Raw genomic sequence first — 18676 nt, 5'->3', positions numbered from 1 at the left:
AATACTTCCTTCAATCAAAAGTATCTTTTCAAATTACCATTTTATTATATGTCTAGAAATTTTAGGTTCATACCCCTGTGGAGTTCCTCTATTTCTTACGTCATGACCTAACCTAACTACTTAAATAACTATTTCTTTATTCTCATACTAATCCTACGTACTATGTGTTAGTGTTTATCTTATTAACAAGTATTTATTATTTTATATCTATCCAGGAAAGGAAGAGATTTTTAATTTTACTGGAAACAAAAGTTTGAAACACAAATTCTCTCATTCATTGCATGGTTTAACACTATAACTACAGTTTAGACCTGTCTTGGATAGGTAATTGAAAACTTGCATGAAAATTGTTCATTGATTGTGTCCAGCCCTTTACGAGATCATAGCAGACATAAATACAACATAATATATTTTATTTTCAAATAGTTTTTTTTCCAGTATGGCTTGGAAACCGATTAATATCCGTTGAATATGAACCGGTTCTCAGCCATACCGAAAAATCATGTATAGTATCTTATCAACGTAAATTACTTCACTTTACTTCAACCCCCTCCCCCCCCCCCGGATAACAAAACTGGTCTAAACTTATAATTTTTCATTTTAATATCCGCGAAAAGCTGTCTACTATACCATGCGATAATAACAATTCCCTGTATTTTTGTAAATCTCTCTAAGTTCAACCTACACATCAACGCCTTTCAAGAACTCTTCATTATATCATAATTCTAAGAGATTCTATAGTTATGGTCTATCCGTCTCATCATATTGTATTTTCTCTCCATTTGTAACTCGTTCTGGTCGTTTTGTTATAAGCTACAATTCTTGCCAAAGGTATACTATTAACCAGGTGTCTTAAGAGATATGACAATAAATTGTAGCACATACCAACTGATTATTAAGAAATTAACTCCTTCAGTATATTGAAATTATTGGTTGAAACGTGTGAACACTGATAGTTTTGAACAAACCAATAAAAATTTAACAAAAGTAGCCAATGAAAAAGTCATTGCGGTTGCAAAACTTTGGGTACCAGTGTAAAAATAGCTTCAGTTTTGAGAGCCAGGTTTAAGTCAAATCTATTTTTAGGATTAAATGTAAAAAGTTTTTCGTTACGTTTAATACAATAATAACTTTTAATGTTATATACAGGAGGGTTCTAAGAAGGTGCACCAATCGGACAAGCCGTTAACCTGATTTTTGCTTAATAAGACTATTTACTACGTTATAATATAGTAATATTTCCTATAAAAATCACATATTGATTTAAATCCTTCTGAGGTTAGGAAGTTTTGAAAATACTGTCGTTTAAGTTGAATATTTCTTTACTGGTCCCAAAGTTGGTAGGTCATTCATTTGTCATCTTCGCTTTTCTTGATCTTGTCATACTTGTTTTAGCCCTATTTTTTATAAATCTTTTACATGATTAAAGTCATGTTTAGCCCAGGGTTCTTAAGGAATAAGACAATAGACTTCAAATTAGTGTACATATCTCCACAGATGACAAACAAAATGACCCTGTCTATACAACTTAGGTTACCAGTAGAATTTACAGTCAATCTTTCCTTCCTCTCTGTGTACAGTCGTAATAAATATACAATTTAATTTTAGTAAAGCCAAGCTTTTCTATAATTGGGGTCTGTACGTCCGTACGACACTGTTAGCTCTTTTCGTTTGGTACGATTTAGAGAGCGTTATAACATTTTTTTACCAGAAAGTCCCTACGTCCATTTAAAATATGTTGATTTTTTTACTTTTTTAACAACCACTTTTTGTATGATATAATTTTCCAATTCATCTGATTTTTTAAGCAAGTTTATATTTACTGTGTTGTTTATATCTTTGAGTTAATGCTCTGTTGATCTTATTTTGACACTCTACAAGTTTTTAGAGCTTCGCTTTTATGGATGTTTGCATCCTTGTTTAAGATGATCCTTACGAAAGAGTGGAAAATAATAATATCCAGGATTAAAACATTTTTAAGTCAAATTTTCCTTTTTTCTTTGTTATTTTTTTTGATTTATTATTCAGCCAAGTTCAAGTTATAGAGTAACTTCGGAAAATAAAAAAACACGTTTTGAAATTGCTACATACATATATTTATATATTTTATTATGGTTTAAAGAATAAACAAAAATTTCTATTTTAAATTGATATAGTACGATTTATGGTTATTTCAACTTATGAAAAAAAATTAAACTTAAGTTTTTATTAAATTTTAAGTTTATCTTTCTGTAGGAATATTTTTGTCTATGGCAATTGTAATTTATATAATCAAAATATCAAATTTACATGTTATCAAACGCTTTGGTTTAGTCTAACTAACACTAATTAAAATTTTACTTGTTTTTATACTTTTTTTTTAGGTATTTTGTCTGATGAATAAAAATTTACTAATAATATTAATAGTCAGTATGAATAATTAGAGAAAAAATCCAGCCTCCTTACACATTTAATAATTTAGGGAATGGGGACAAAAGTTTTTTAAAAAGGTCATTTTACAGAATAATAATATCAATAATAATATATGAAGATTTGTTTTATCAAGTTTGGCCAATATAAGATTTTTTTCTATCCCCTTTAAAGCAGGTTCTATTTATATAATATGACCTTTTAATTGCAAACTTTTGTCTCCAATCAAAATATGCACGGCACACAATTTACAACATATGTACAAATTTATTCTTGTTTTTATACCATAGATAAAATATTTTATATAAGGATAGATGTGCTATCTTAGTACATACATATATATTTTAGCTATAGAAAATAAGAAAATAAAGATGAAATGGGCTTTTTTAATATCTAAAGCCAGAAGGTTAAATTTTAGAACAATAAAGTGAAAAGTAATATGTTTGAAACGTATTGAATAGTTTATAAAAAAAAATTTAAAAGATAACTTTGTTTTAAAAAACTTAAGTATTAAAAAATCTATTGTTATTTTTAGAATAAAAAACAGAGAATGTTTTACTTTGTATTAAAGCTGAAGTTTTAAGGGTTCATGTGGAAATCTTGATTAAGTTTTGTTCAATTTTTAATTGTGGATTGTTTTTATTTTAAAGGTGTGTTTTTAATGATTTTAATGACTTACTAAAAGTAAATATATTTTATGTTAAAAGTTATTTTAATTTAGAATCCTGCGAGCATGTAGAACCTTATTCTGTTCTATCTTCTTATGGCCTGGCAGGGTACAAAACTATTGATAGATGAAAGACAAATGGTATTAACGTCCAGCTTACAGCTTGGAAGATGTTTGTTCTGTTTTTGGACACATTTAGCCGTTGAATATGGTTCACAATGGTATCTATGTCTAAGAGGAGGTTGACTATAGTTTTCTGGCACCACATTACCGTACAAAATAGGACTACACGACAAGGGAGGGTCGTGCAATCAAAGAGTTTGTTGTCTGTTTTAAGGAAAAAGACCATATTATCCTGTTGTGACGTCATAAATTTCGGGAAAGGGAAAAGAGAACCCCATTTCTCCCAAAGAGATTTTCTTCCCCCTTTTCTTTTTCTATCCTGAAATTTATGACGTCACAACAGGACAATATGGGCTTAATCGTGTTCAGTAATTTTCTGGAAGGTTAAATACTAATCTAAACATTTAAAATACTTTTTAAAAACTATCCTTTTTTAAAGACGAATATTTGATTTGTTACTAATAGGATATCTGATCCACTATCTATAGTTTTATATGCCTAGCAGAATTGTTTCAGGAATTTTGGAGAACAAGGTCTGTCTGTGCAGCACATCCTGTTATTTGATTATCCAATGTTTATCTTATTTTCATCTAGTAGACATTGGATTTGAATAAATGTAAACCTATTTTGGTTTAATATAAGATTTTTTGCCTCTTATGTTGATTTTGTGAAAGGTACAATTACAAAAATTTCAAACATTTCATATGTCAAAAACAAACTTTTAGTCAATCAAATTTAGATCCATCCATCCATTCGGCCTCGGGTGCCATCCTAAGTCCAGGTGCATTTTTAAATGTGGATAAAAAATACTATTCAATTACACATTCATTTTGCCTTTCTTGCTTCAAACACAAAGTAACTTGCTTAAGCTAAATTTTGACCCCAAAAAAGCCGTCGACAGGTATACCTGACACCAAATTTACCTTGTAACAGAACCCCCTTTTTTTAAGAGGAGTGGGGAGCGAGAGACAAACATCCTATTGCACTTGTCATATTTATGTAGAAAGTAAAAGTAAACATTGCAATTCCTGGCAAGTCCATAGGGTCTGTTGCTTCCAACGTATTCTGCTATCTGAGTCCTGAAAGTAACCCAAATTCAAAAAAATATTTGATAACTGTTTTATATAAAGTAGTAAATTGTACTTAAGTAATAAAGGAGGGGAAGAATTTTCATTGTAAATTAGACTTATACCCAAAAAATTTTACGAACACATTATCTCGTTCTATGATACACATATTTTGATAAATTTGTAGCGTCGAGTAGTGATAAAAAATTGTCGTCTATAGAATTGATATACAAAATTACCAACATTTTATTTTCAATGTATTATCCACTGTGTGTAGGGCAACAAAGATTGCAGATGGAAACTTATAAAAGAACAAAATAATTTGAAATAATTTAGGCTCTCGGGTTATGAAAAAATGTATTACCTCATGCCAGAGCGTTTTTGAGTTAGGTCACCAAATTGTCTGATTTCCTCAAATAGTCCCTGAAGTCCTAAATATATATTTTTTACTTTTTTTACACACTACACATGAACACATACATATCAATTCTAGTAAATTTTGAAATTTGGATAGCTTTATGTTTTTAGATATGTATGGAAGTGTTCAGAGAAATAATACTTATTTTAACATAATGTATCTATCAATCTATGTATCTATACCTGGAGAATATCCACCCTCACAAGCTAGGTAGAGCAACATAATCAGATGTATCTATCTATCTATGTATCTATACCTGGAGAATATCCACCCTCACAAGCTAGGTAGAGCAACATAATCAGATGTATCTATCTATCTATGTATCTATACCTGGAGAATATCCACTCTCACAAGCTAGGTAGAGCAACATAATCAGATGTATCTATCAATCTATGTATCTATACCTGGAGAATATCCACCCTCACAAGCTAGGTAGAGTAACATAATCAGATGTATCTATCTATGTATCTATACCTGGAGAATATCCACCCTCACAAGCTAGGTAGAGTAACATGATCAGATGTATCTATATATCTATGTATCTATACCTGGAGAATATCCACTCTCACAAGCTAGGTAGAGCAACATAATCAGATGTATCTATCTATCTATGTATCTATACCTGGAGAATATCAACTCTCACAAGCTAGGTAGAGCAACATAATCAGATGTATCTATCTATCTATGTATCTATACCTGGAGAATATCCACCCTCACAAGCTAGGTAGAGTAACATAATCAGATGTATCTATCTATCTATGTATCTATACCTGGAGAATATCCACCCTCACAAGCTAGGTAGAGCAACATGATCAGATGTATCTATCTATCTATGTATCTATACCTGGAGAATATCCACCCTCACAAGCTAGGTAGAGCAACATGATCAGATGGTCTCCACAGATTTTCTAAAACATAAAAGGATTAAATTGTACAGCTTCCATATGTTTTTATCTTAAAAGTTTTTAAGTGAAATGTGATATTATTAGCTCCTTTTTGTATATTTGGATTTTTAGGTGGGTGGTCTTAAGTAACTTTGTCCGACCATAAACTACAGCATAATTAATTTTGAGCTTCGCTTTTTGTTTCTTGATATTACTTATAATTTTTGTTTCCAAGAATACCAAAAAAGAATATTTTCTATTATCTAAAAATTAGGCCATCAAAATATGTCAAAAATATATTATCTTGATGTTGTTTTTTTCAGCATATATTATTAAGAATAAAGGATTACTTAATTCTTATTATGAAAATGTTAGTACAAGAATATTTTTTTTGAATTATATTTTTCAGACATTTAACTGTTATTGCTGCACTATTACTGGTCATTATTCTTATTGTCAGGGCTGTGCCTAGGGTGTGATTTAACACCTCCATAAAATGAGAAATTGGGCTAATCTTTCCCCTCTCCTAAATCCCATTATGATTAATTTTAAAACAAGGATGACAACATCCATAAAAGCGAAGCTCTGAAACGGTAGGACAAACGGACATTAACGCTTGTTTAATGTCAGAACTGAATAATCAGAATGCGAATGTATAAGAGTTAAAGCAAAATTGTAAGTAAATTTGTTGAAAAACTGCTTGATACAGGATAATGATTATGGACATACTTACATTTTTAGGACTTGATTATAGAGTTGCTTCGCTTATAATATTGTACTTTGTTGTCCCAGGAATCAGTATACCAAAAATCAGACCAATCGGATAATTAGGTCACATACAAATTTGTTGTTAAAAATGTAAAAAAAATCAACATGTTTAAAATGGACGTACGGACATTCTGGTAATGATTATAGAGTTGCTACACTTTCTAACTCGTACCTAACTAATATAGGAATCACCATGCAAAATTTGAAATCGATAGGACAATTCTAACATGCCTAAATTAACGAAAAAAGCTATTTAAAAAAGTAAAAAAATCAACATGTTTAAAATGGACGTACGGACATTTTGGTAGTGATTATAGAGTTGCTACGCTTTCTAAATCGTACCTAACTACTAAAGGAATCACCATGCAAAATTTGAAATCGATAGGACAATTCTAACATGTCTAAATCAACGAAAAAAGCTATCCGTGACGGACGGACGTACGGACGGACGGACGTACGGACGGACGGACGGACCGACCCTAATTATAGAAAAGCTTCGCTTTTAAAAAACATTCAAGTCCAGGCTAAAAAAAAATCTTTTGACTTTCGGCTAAAACATTTGCAGTAGGCACAATTATTATTTTTGAAGATATAAACTATCAGATTATCTCACCGATGCACTAGTTCCTCTCTTGTTCTTGTAACCAGTGAACAAATCAAAGCCTGACATACTAGCAGAGCTGCTGATTTTTTTTTTTTTTTTTACAAAATTGAGTATATCATTTTTTAACAGAAAGTAAACTGGTATTTTTTATTATTTTAAGTTACTTAGCCTTAAATAATCTAATTTTATTTGAATTTTGAAAAAAATATGTTTAGTTTTCTTTTTCTTTTACCTATGGGACATTGAATGGCTTTTATCATTTATTTATATTTCTAAAAATCTCACTTGAAAACCCAGCTACCTTGTTTGTAACCAAATACCCAACTTTACCAGGAACCTCACTATTTACCTTACCTCGTAAGGACAGGATTCTCAATCGACTAGAAATTCCAGAGCAACATCCGCGTGTAATGGGATGCGATACTCTAGCACTCAAGGATTTTAAGTTTAGTAACATGCATCAGACAACCAACTCTTTGATTCCTAAATCTGCATGGTAATGAATTGCGCCCATTTCCCTTACTCTAACTATTAATGTCGCGCACCTGACATAGTAGCAGTAGGAACAATTTTTAACATCCTAAGTTATGACGCAGTGTCGTGCCGAGATTTGAACCTATCACTTTCCCCACGAGGAGCGGATGTGCTTACGTGTTAAGCCACGGTCGCGAGTATACCTTACTATTTAATAAGATCTCTTAAAATAGTGTACATTAGCCAATAGTTTACATTTTATGTACTAGAGCTAATAATAAACTTTTCTAATAGGACTTAATTAAATAGTAAATAAAAATAGTAACCTTTAAAAAGTTAGGTTTTAGGCTGTTTTATTTCTACCTTTAAGTCTTGGTAGTTTTAAACTATTTTTTTCCTCGCTTCAAATACAAATCTCAATAGAAACAAAATGAAGTTATTAAATAATGTTACAATTTTGTTTAAAAACCTTGGTTGAGGGCTGAGACTCTGTGGTAGCCCTAGAGCTCGGGTCATTGGGGCTACCAAGCCCTTGGACTGAGGATATTTCTAATCAATATAATATATTTATTTTAATTTAGGCTCTAGGAACCTCGGTTAACATGGTTGTTAATTAACATGGCTTGTTATCTCATCGTTTGACATTTATTCATCTACTTAAGATTAATGTATGTATTTAAAATAAATGCCAGTTTTAAATCAGAAATTTTATTCAATTAAAGAATAAATAATTTCCTTTGTTTTTTTAGGCCTAAGTAAATCTACCGTAAAACAAAAACTGGATATTATACATATGTTTACATACATTCTAAAGTCTTTGCTACAACTTTTTTCATCTTAAATTTTTCATAACCTTTTTTAACTCTTTTTACCTATAATCATGTTATATGAAGTAGTGTTTTTTTCTGTAGCTAGAGATTTCTGAATAAGTTGTACTGTTAAGCGTTTTTTTTTATAAATGTCATGGGGTGGTTTTAGGCTATTTTCCTGACCACCTAGACAGTTAGGGAGTTGAATCCATTTTTATAGAAGCAGAAATATAATCTATGATTATGGTTTGGACCCTCTAAAACTGTAATCTACCCTTCCACTTTCCCCTCTCTTGGTGAAGATATCTTCAACGCCGATACAATTTTTGAAAAATAAGATTCCACTTTTGTCTCTCTTGTTGAAGATATCTTCACCAAGAGAGTCAAAAGTGGAATCTTAAATTTCAAAAATCGTATCGGCGTTGAAGATATCTTCACCAAGAGAGGGGAAAGTGGAATCTTACATTTCAAAAATCGTATCGGCGTTGAAGATATCTTCACCAAGAGAAGGGAAAATAGAATCTTACATTTCAAAAATCGTAGCGGCGTTGAAGATATCTTCACCAAGAGAGGGGAAAGTGGAAGGGTAGATTACAGTTTTAGAGGGTCCAAACCATAATCATAGATTATATTTCTGCTTCTATAAAAATGGATTCAACTCCCTAACTGCTAGAGGCGAAGCAACTAGTTTAGAATTATAGTAAATAAATAAAATATTCCTGAAAGAAGAGTTGTGGGGAGGGTGGGTATCTCGCTGTGTTTCCTCTAAATGCAGAATCTTCATCAAAATCTGCCATCAACTGGCAGACCAGCAAATCTAATACATATAAAAATATATTGTATACAGCTAAAATGATATTTCTTCAACCAATTCTGCTTTCAACAGATCACAAAATTTGGCTAATGATTAGTTATCTTTTATCAAATGAAAAATTAGATGCCTATAAAAATCCGAACAGAGTATATAACTAATAATCTGCACGTGTTTCAGTGTTAGGAAGGCTTACAAACAATGGCCTGCAAAAATCTACTAGCCACTAGCCTTCAGGTATAGAAACCTAGCATTAGAAAAACAACCATTATATAATCTCCTTACGAAGTTCAAATTAGTGAGCTAATTTTTTTCAGAAATAAAAACACTTCTACTTTAAACAATAGATTTTTTTACTTAAAACAATTTACTTAACAGTCCCAGTATTCCAAAAATCACGTGAATTTGATAATAAAAAGGACAAAAATCATCATGTTTGCCATGAACACACGGACTTTGGCAATAGATTTGCTATGCTATCAAAATTGGCCTGACTGATTATGACAATTCTGACATGCTTAAATTACTGTTGCGGTTACGGACGCACAGACCAAATTGTAAAGTAGCTTCTCTACTAAAACTTTTCTGACCTGGCAATAGTGTAACAGTGACAAAAAGACATAATGTTGCTCTCATTACAGTAACCTACAAAATAATTAGCCAATCACAGTCCAGATAAGTCCATAAAACGGTCATAACACGCAAAGTAAGAAAATGTATAAGTAAAAGCAAAATGATGAATCTTTCTGAGCGCTAGACAGGTATGGTTCTCTTTCACAGTGAAGCTTTTAGAACTATTTTTGGAAAAGGGTACCTTAACCCTTCCAAGAAAACTTTCCTTTGGAAAAAATATAAACCCCCCTACCGATAAAATTTACAAAAATTCTAACATTGAAAATGTGGGCGTAGCTGCTAGTCTAAGTGTTATGTGATACATAAATTTACTTTATTTTATACATAATTAATAAAACATATCATACAAATCTACATTTTGTAAAATTAAAACACAGTGCGTATGAAGGTGCTTTGACTTTTGCGTCAGAACCTAAATTGGGACATAGTGCATTACAGGTAACTTCATTTCACTTTTAAATTTTTTAGAAAATTAGATTCGAAAATTTCAAGTTCAATTTTCATCCATTAGGAGTTACCGCATAATCATGACAAGAAAAGCAAAGATTATTTATTTAAAATTTTGAACAAGTTTGCTTTTATAAAGTTCTTCATAAAACCACTCCTGAAGTGAGTTAATTAATGTCTTTTTTTATCAGTTGCTTTGCTAAGGTCACGGAAATTCAGCCTTAAAAAATCATATATAGAGACTTTTATGACAAACTTTATAAAAGCAAAGTTTTTCAAAAATCTAAATAAATAACCTTTGTTTTTCTTGTCATGATTATGCGGTAACTCCTAGTGGATTAAAATTGAACTTTTCAAATATAATTTTCTCAAAGACGGCTGCATTTTAGATTTTATTGAAAAGTGAAATGAAGTTACCTAACCTAGTGTAATGAAATGCACTATGTCCCAATTTAGGTTCTGACACAAAAGTCAAAGCACCTTCATATATACGCACTGTGAAAATATCATATCTAAAAACAACAGAGTTTATTGACAAAAACAAGCTTGACAACAAGCGTTTCATGTGAACCGCATTATAGACAGACATACAGTGTTAGGGATTTTAAGAATTATGAAACACGCTTAAAAATCTCATTACATCAGGAAGAAGAGAGTGAAAAATTTGGTTTAAGAAATATACAGTCCTTCTTGTCCCTTCCCTTTAAAAAAATCGTTAATAATCAAAGAATGAAAGTACATTTAAAACCAATAAAATGTGACAAAACTTAAACTCAACTTTTAAAAAGTTAAAAAGATAAGTGTAGATTTTAATTATTGGTGGAAATGTTAGGACACTGCTGGATGGAACAATCCAAATAAACTACACGTAGTTTGAACAAACAATGTTACAAATGAGAGAACCTTTTGATAAAACTTTGGGCATTATTATTATTTATCGTCAATGACCCTTCCCTTCCTCCCTGTAAATTAAATACCTTAATTATTGAAGCTATGAACCTCTTTGGTTGAAATAAAACCTGCGACAGACAATCTATTAGTAAATTTTGAACTTTTTATACAGAAATTCTCTGTTTACTCTAAGTAAACTTACCATATGATTCTCTTACCTTCACTCTCTCTCTCTCTGTTTTTCTCTTTCTCTCTCTCTCTCTTCCTCTCTCTCTCTCTCTCTCTCTCTCCCTCTATCTTTTTCACTATCCACTCTTTTATCTTATCTTACTCACTTATAAACTCAGGGAGGGAGAGGACAATAGAATGTAACTTTGCTGGTACCAAAAGTCAATCATGCTCTCTCATTTGTTTTACCGCAAAACTTTTTATATTTATATTAAATCAGGATTGGTTGGTTCATTGGAAGCGTCCAAACTTTTTGACCAACTATCTTAATCTGCAAAAGGAATAATTTCGTTTATCATCACTTGGGATGTATGTCAATTTATTGTCCATTGTCTTATCCCTTAGAATTAATACTAAACTCTGAAATCTTTCTCTTTATTTTGTCTTTCAATTTCAAAATTTTATATTATTTTTAGAAAAACAAAAATTGACAAATTCAATCCCTTTCCCCAAATTTTAATTAGACACCTTAACTATATTAGAGCTAATCACAAACGGTTTATTAGGGACCCTTTAAAAATAAGGGTATCTTAAGCTTTACTTTAGTTTGGGGGAGATAGGCTACCCTTAAATTTAGTAATGTCAAGCTTAAGTAAAGATTTTGATAGGCATACTTTAGCCTTACATAAACCTCTCATAAACAAGTGTACATAAGCCTGTACTAAACCTTCCTTATTACATCAACTTGCAATAAAAAATAGGAATATTTTAAAATCTTTCTTAACTTATCCTTTATGTATTTGTTTATGTAAAATAACGTGGATTTAAAAAAAAGTATTTCATAAATAAATTACAGTTCTCTTTGCATTATTTGTAAGAATAGAATTGTAGAAATGAACTCTTTGTATGATTAAAAGTTCATAAAGGCAAAGAGAAAAAAGTAAAAGAGGGGAATCAAGGGAATTTAAGAATGGATAAAATCAGTAGGCCTGGCCATTTTTGCTGTGCTAAACCATATTGTTGTTGCACCTCTTTCCAAACTAAAAGAATTTAAAGAAGATTAATTAACTTTTGTTATAAAATTTTGATATTAAATTGTTAAAAAAATATTTTAAACCTTTTTCTACTAATATCGTGGATTTAAAAGATTTTTATTAGCAAAGTTACTATATAATATGAATTTATGTCTGTCCATCTGAAACATTTATGGGAAATTTAATATTTGAGAAAGTCATTTTGGTTCAATTGCTTTTAATAGAAAAGGTTCTGATTGATTTGAAAACAATTTATTTTATCTTTTATCTTCATTTTAATTTCAACATTAAATGAAAATATGCTTAAAAATGATATTGGAAAAGATGTTGTCTTAACTCTTATTAGTTTTCCTCATGACATTATAAGGCTGCACCACCAATGTATTTTTCCCCTCTCTCTTTTACTTTACTTACTGCTTCTCTTTTCCCCCCAATTGTTTATATCTACCCTTTTCAACCGATTCCCCCCAATAAGTGTACCTTAATTTTGTGTTAACACTCACTAGGCCAATCCTCCCCCCACCTCCCCCCCCCCTTAGTGTTCTTCATTTTGGGTTTAAAAGTTATCATGATTGAGGCTGTACATTTGTATCTTACGTTTTTTTTTCCTTTTTTCCCATTAATCTTAATCTAGTTTTTGCTACTTTAAAGATAGCAATTTATTTCTTTTCTCCCTTAATCTTGTTTTTAATACTTTAAAGATAACATTTGTTTAGCTGATTTATAAAAACTCTTCCTATCTTTTCTGTATTTAAGATAGGATACCCTAAGAAAAAATAAGGCTTTCCTTATTTTATTTAAATAATAATGAATGAAATTCTTTCTTAGCTAGACAATTTGATACATTTTTTTAACAAAACATATTGTAGATTAAATTTAACTTTACTACAACAGAAAAAAATTAACAATCTATTTGCATGAATTTGTCTATTGGATGTACTCTTTGCATTTTTCCTTTCTTATTAGAGAGTTGCTAAACAAGAATGACAACATCAATAAAAGCGAAGCTCTAAATTTGTAAACAATTATAATGTAAAATTGATTAAATGCAGGATAATGACACACACATTTTTTAGGAATCATTATTTCAATTATAAGATCAAGATGGATAGGATAACTAAATAATTAAAGTTTTTATAAAAAAAGTTTTAAAAATCAGTATGTTTAAAATGAACATGTGGGCATTTGGATAACGATTATAGAGTTGCTAAATCGTATCTAACTATTACAGGAAACATTATTTGAAATTGATAGGATAATTCTTATATGCCTAAATTAATAATATGAGCTATCAGATACAGATGGACGGACTTACCCTTATTATAGAAAAGCTTCGCTTTTAAAAAGAGAAGTACAAAGTTGCATTCTCTCAATTAAATTTGTTATGTAATTACATTTATGTTCCCAATCTTATTAGTATTGTTATTTTTAAAATTTTAGATTTTAGGAACCTGCCTTAATTGAATAGATATAGGACATTTAGATACACATTTTCTAATGCAGCCAATAGGAAAACAATGTAGCAATAATTCGGCCATATTATTGGTTAAAAATTGTGCAGATTTTTGTACAAAAGTGAGGACGTCAAAATATGTGGGGAAGGGGGGGGGGGAGGGATGGTTGTTTATCTTCCTAAAAATGCTTTGAAAAAAATTTTTTTTTTATTACCCTCACAATAAAATCTTTACCAACATTTGATGAAGGGGTAAATAATTTTTAGTAGTGAAGCTACTCTTTAGATCCAAATGTTTGTCTATTGGTCAGTTTGTCCTTCAAAGACAAAAATGTAGAGAATATGATTATCTCATCTCCTATTCAAGATATACAGCAGTAACTTTTTGTCAACACTCTCATATTAAGAAGTATAATTATCTATTAACCCTTACAGATCAGGGGGGGGTCATATTGACCCCCCCCCCCTCTATTTTTTTCAATGTCATTTTTTTGTAGGTAAGATAGAGAGTTGTGACTTTATGACTTTTTAAGTTTAGTAATTATATGTCGGCAAGAGTTGATCTTATAAGGATATCTAGTCTGTGTTGGTCATGGTGTCCGGTCAAAGTGGGTTAGGTGGTACCAAAGAAGGTGTATTTACTTTTATTTTTATAGCTAGCCGGTGCTTTTAGTAAGTAGTAGATGTAAATTTTTCCATAGAATTCAGATATGCAATCGTTTTTTTTGTAGACCTCTTATTTTTAAAGTAATGTAAGTTTTTTTTTTAAAAATTAAGTCAATTTTAAGGTACTAAAATGCAACAAAAAAAAGAAAGAAAATGGCCATTATGAACAAAAATGGTAAAATCTTTAATTTGACACCTTACTTTTTAAATTCTGTCAGGTAATTATTGAAAAAATCGATTTTTTTAAACCCACAAGAATAAAAACTTTGAACTTAATTTTATCATTACCCAGGCATAAGAAATAGGCGTTATATATACTGTTAGAATGAGAAAAATATTACAAATCCATTCTAAGCAAAATTGAAATAAAAAGTTTACACTATAGTATATAAACTACAATAAAAGGAATTATATAAAAATATTATGTTATATTATACAGGCAACCATCTTATTTCTTATTTTGAGAATAAAAATGGGAAGGGGGTAAAGAGGGGATGAAGAAAGTGTTGCTTGTACAAAATAATATATTAGGCCATTTTTTTTTTTTTTACTTTTTTTCAATTTTGCTTATAATGGATTCGTAATATTTTTCTGATTCTAAAGGTATATATGAACCCATATTTTTTATACCTGTGTAATGATAAAATTAAGTTCAAAGTTTTTATTCTCGTGGGTTTAAAAAAATCAATTTTTTCAATAATTACCTGACAAAATTCAAAAAGTAAGGTGTCAAATTAAAGATCTTACTATTTTTGTTCATAATGCCCATTTTCTTCCTTTTTTTTGTTGCGTTTTGGTACCTTAAGATCGACTTAATTTTAAAAAAACAAACTTAATTATTTTAAAAATTGCATAACTGAATTCTATGAAAAATTTTACATCTACTACTTAATAAAAGCACCGGCTTATATAAAAATGTATAATTACTAAACTTAAAAAGTCATGATGTAATGAAGGCAAGTGACATTGAAAAAACTAGAGGGGGGCGGCTAATTTAGCCCCCCCAATCTGTAAGGGTTAATTTCTTATTGCTCTAAGGGAAACATCCATGGTAATTGGAGTGCTTTTTAGCAGGTTTTTGGCTATAGGACTACTTCCTAGAGTATTTAACCCTTAACGGTTGGGGGGGGGGGGGGGCGTTGAACGCCCCCCATCCGGTTTTTTCTATCTCATTTTCTGTGTGTGAAAGATAAAGAGCCCAAACTGCGTGACTTTTTAAGTTTGGGTATGACACATAACTGAGAGTTGGAATTTTTTGAATATCTCCATCCTGGCGGGCACAGGATGCCAGCAAACCTGGCAGGGTCATCCAGGTAAAGAGCAAAAATATTTTTTTGACTTAAACAAAGTATTTTATCTTGCCAAAATACTAAAATATCCTCTAGTAGTACATCCTTATATGAAATACAGGTGTTCAAGTCAATTTCAGGTTCCAGGTATGATCCTGCAGGTCCTGATCCTCCAGGTCTCCAGAAATCTTTAAAAGGCTCCTGTGACCTCAATTTTTGACTTTGAGACTTCAAATTTTAAACTTAAGCTTTTCTTACATGTCTACATAACGTATTAAAATTTCATAAAGATCCACTGCCGTTTTCCCGCCAACCGCCGACTGCGGCGGCTGGCAGCTGCCAAGTAAAGCTGCGGCCGCTGAAATTTATAATTTGACATTTCAAATATAAAATTTACATAAAGATAAACATTTTCTGCAAAAAAAATTGTTCTTCTAGCTTCAAAAATAAGAAAATTACAGCCGTTTGAAATTTTTAAGTAAAAAAGGACCTAAAAACAAAGGTTGTTAAATAAAAGGGTGAAGGAAGCGAAAATTGACTTTGACTTACTTAAGGTCGGAAATTCATCATAACACAGGGGATAATATGGGGGGGCGTTGAACGCCCCCCCCCCCCCCCCCCCAACTGATTAAGGTGCGGCAAGGGGCCCGACTGTTAAGGGTTAAAGCTAAAGAATCAGGAAAAAATATATCATCTAAAAATTTTGTTGCCCAAATTATTGAATTTTAACAAATACGTCTAAATAATCAAAAGCATTTCAGAAATTTATATCATCTAAACATTTTGTTGCTGAAATTATCAAAATGAAACTTATACAGTTACAAATAAACAAAAGGGTTTGTCTTACACCTCTATATGTATGACAGAATTTGGTGCCAGATAGACCATCTAGATCTTATATATCTATTCATTGGATGTCAAAGCTCTTCCCACCTCTACCTGCTTTCTTTTGAATTAAGAACCCTAAGGCATCGCTAACTTTAATGTAAGCCTACCTTAAAGTTGTACTAAAAAAGCTTACATAAATTTGAAAGTAACCTTTATCAACCCCCCCCCCCCCCCCCACCACCACCCTTCCCTATTAATTTCTACCTGCTTTCTTTGCAAAGAAAGGTTTAGGAATCCCTAACTATTTATGTAAAGGTAGCTTAATCCCCTCCCTATTTTCGATGCCCCTAACTTATATGAATCATCCCTTTTGATCTACTTCTCCATCAAAAATCCTAGGGTATCTTATCAAAAAAAGGTACCTTAACTAATTTTAAAAATAATAAGAAATAAAATTCTTTCTTAGGATGACAATTTGATGTTTTTTCAACAAAACTTTGTGTGGATTATTTTTAATTTTACTATAATAGAAAAACAAACTATAAGGATAGATCATATAGAACTAAAAGCTACTCTTTGTAATAAACATATAAAATTTGTTAACATGTGGCTCTTTGTAGATTTTAATTTTAACATCTATATAGATGTTCATACATTTTAACAAAAAAGTATCATAGGTTCAACACTTGCCTATTTCTAATATTTGATTATATGTCATGTGTTTTACCTATATTTTACATGGTGCCTTTACCAAGCTAAGAAATCACTCTCTACAAAATGTTTTTTTTAACCTTTCTTTATAAATCTAACAACTTTAAAGCTTAGAGGGGTTGTAGCTATTAAGTATAAAACAGACAGGACTTGAAAAGAAACTACTTAAAAACTAATGAAAGCTATAAATTTTTATGATTTTTGAGCTAAAAGAACAGTTAGCTGTTTTAAATAATAACCTTTAAAAAAATATTCTACCAAGAAAGTACAAAAGTATAGTATAATGAACCAATAGATATAGTAGATCTAGATGGTAAATCGGGCCCAATAAGTTGTGAAACTTAATAAGAAATATCCAAAGAGGTAACTTTATCCCAAGAAAGTTAACTATTTAAAGATGACTTCTTATATATGTTATGTCATATATGCTTTAAATCATGCGAGGGAAGAAATTTTTTAACCATATGACCAAAGCAAAGGCTTATCCTATGAAAGACTATTTATAGATGATTCATTTTGCGAATGATATCAAAGGATAATTGCTCTTTCTAACCAAATTTTGTTTACTTTCTAACCAATATATGGTAGATTGATCCTCCCCTGTATTCCTATTGGCTGAATTTGGGAGTATGTATCTAGATTATACCTTTTAATAATTCTTACTTGATAATTTCTTTATTGGTGTTCCTTTATTTCTTCAAATCTTGAATGACAGCTTTAAATGACTTATTTTTGATTACATTTTTTTACGGCAATGCTTCGCCTATCTATTATGAAGTGTTGATTTAGGGAAAAGAGAACACTGAAAACATTTTTTACTGTGCTAAGAAAATTGCTAATAAAACATCACATGTTTTATTTTAATAGAGAAAGAGGGGACAATGGGCTATTTATTACCAGCTTATACCAATAACGAAATTAATTTGAAAAAATCACAAACATTAACACTTGTATAGTGTCAGAACTGAATAATCAGAATATAAATGTATACGAGTCGAAGCAAAATTGTAAGTAAATTTGTTGAAAAACTGCTTGATACAGAATAATGTTTATGGACATACTTACATTTTAAGGACTTTATAGAGTTGCTTTGCTTATAATATTGTTCTTTGTTGTCCCAGGAATCAATATACCAAAAAGCAGATCAAAGGGATAATTAGATCACATAAAAAATTGTTGTTAAAAAAGTAGAAAAATCAACATGTTTAAAATGGACGTACGGACATTCTGGTGATGATTATAGAGTTGCTATGCTTTCTAAATCGTACCTAACTACTACAGGAATCATCATGCAAAGTTTGAAATCAATAGGACAATTCTAACATGCCTAAATTAACGAATAAAAGCTATCTATCTTGGACGGACCGACCCTAATTATAGAAAAGCCTCGCTTTTAAAAATCATCCTGTACAAAACATTTTGAAGCAATTCATATAAATCTAATATCTTTAGAGGGGTAGCCAAAAGATATGGTGTATGTCTGTCTGTGTGTGTAGAACTGGACTAAGAACTACGCATGAAA

General features: G+C 30.7%; 1 protein-coding gene across 2 annotated transcripts; it reads right to left on the bottom strand.

Moving 5' to 3' along the window:
* Positions 1-2072: 2072 nt before the first annotated feature.
* On the bottom strand, positions 2073-11173 carry LOC145318976 (uncharacterized). 2 transcript variants are annotated; one of them, XM_080160772.1, is made up of 10 exons: positions 11092-11173; positions 9625-9679; positions 8945-9040; positions 7884-7965; positions 6950-7019; positions 5529-5592; positions 4631-4697; positions 4231-4278; positions 3698-3755; positions 2073-3177 (listed from the first exon to the last, which is right to left on the bottom strand). In XM_080160772.1, exons 2-9 carry the CDS (start codon positions 9668-9670, stop codon positions 3698-3700), a joined length of 531 nt encoding a protein of 176 aa, XP_080016898.1. In that variant the 5' UTR covers positions 9671-9679; positions 11092-11173; the 3' UTR covers positions 2073-3177. The 2 variants fall into 2 exon arrangements, with proteins under 2 accessions (XP_080016898.1, XP_080016899.1); XM_080160773.1 differs by having other exon boundaries at positions 6950-7016.
* Positions 11174-18676: the final 7503 nt, after the last annotated feature.

This window comes from Acartia tonsa, chromosome 5 (assembly GCF_053477335.1).
Source record: "Acartia tonsa isolate MP-2025a chromosome 5, ASM5347733v1, whole genome shotgun sequence".
NCBI lineage: Eukaryota > Metazoa > Arthropoda > Copepoda > Calanoida > Acartiidae > Acartia > Acartia tonsa.
This window is presented reverse-complemented; position numbering and strand designations above follow the sequence as displayed.

Bases quoted from the DNA above. Each gene is read 5' to 3' on its own strand.
- LOC145318976 (XM_080160772.1), bottom strand. From the start codon at position 9,670: ATGAGAGCAACATTATGTCTTTTTGTCACTGTTACACTATTGCCAG. The intron at 9,041-9,624 runs GTCAGAAAAGTT...TATATGTATTAG, and splicing joins CACTGTTACACTATTGCCAG to ATTTGCTGGTCTGCCAGTTG. The intron at 7,020-7,883 runs GTTTTTAAACAA...AAAAAAAATCAG, and splicing joins AGTCTCAGCCCTCAACCAAG to CAGCTCTGCTAGTATGTCAG.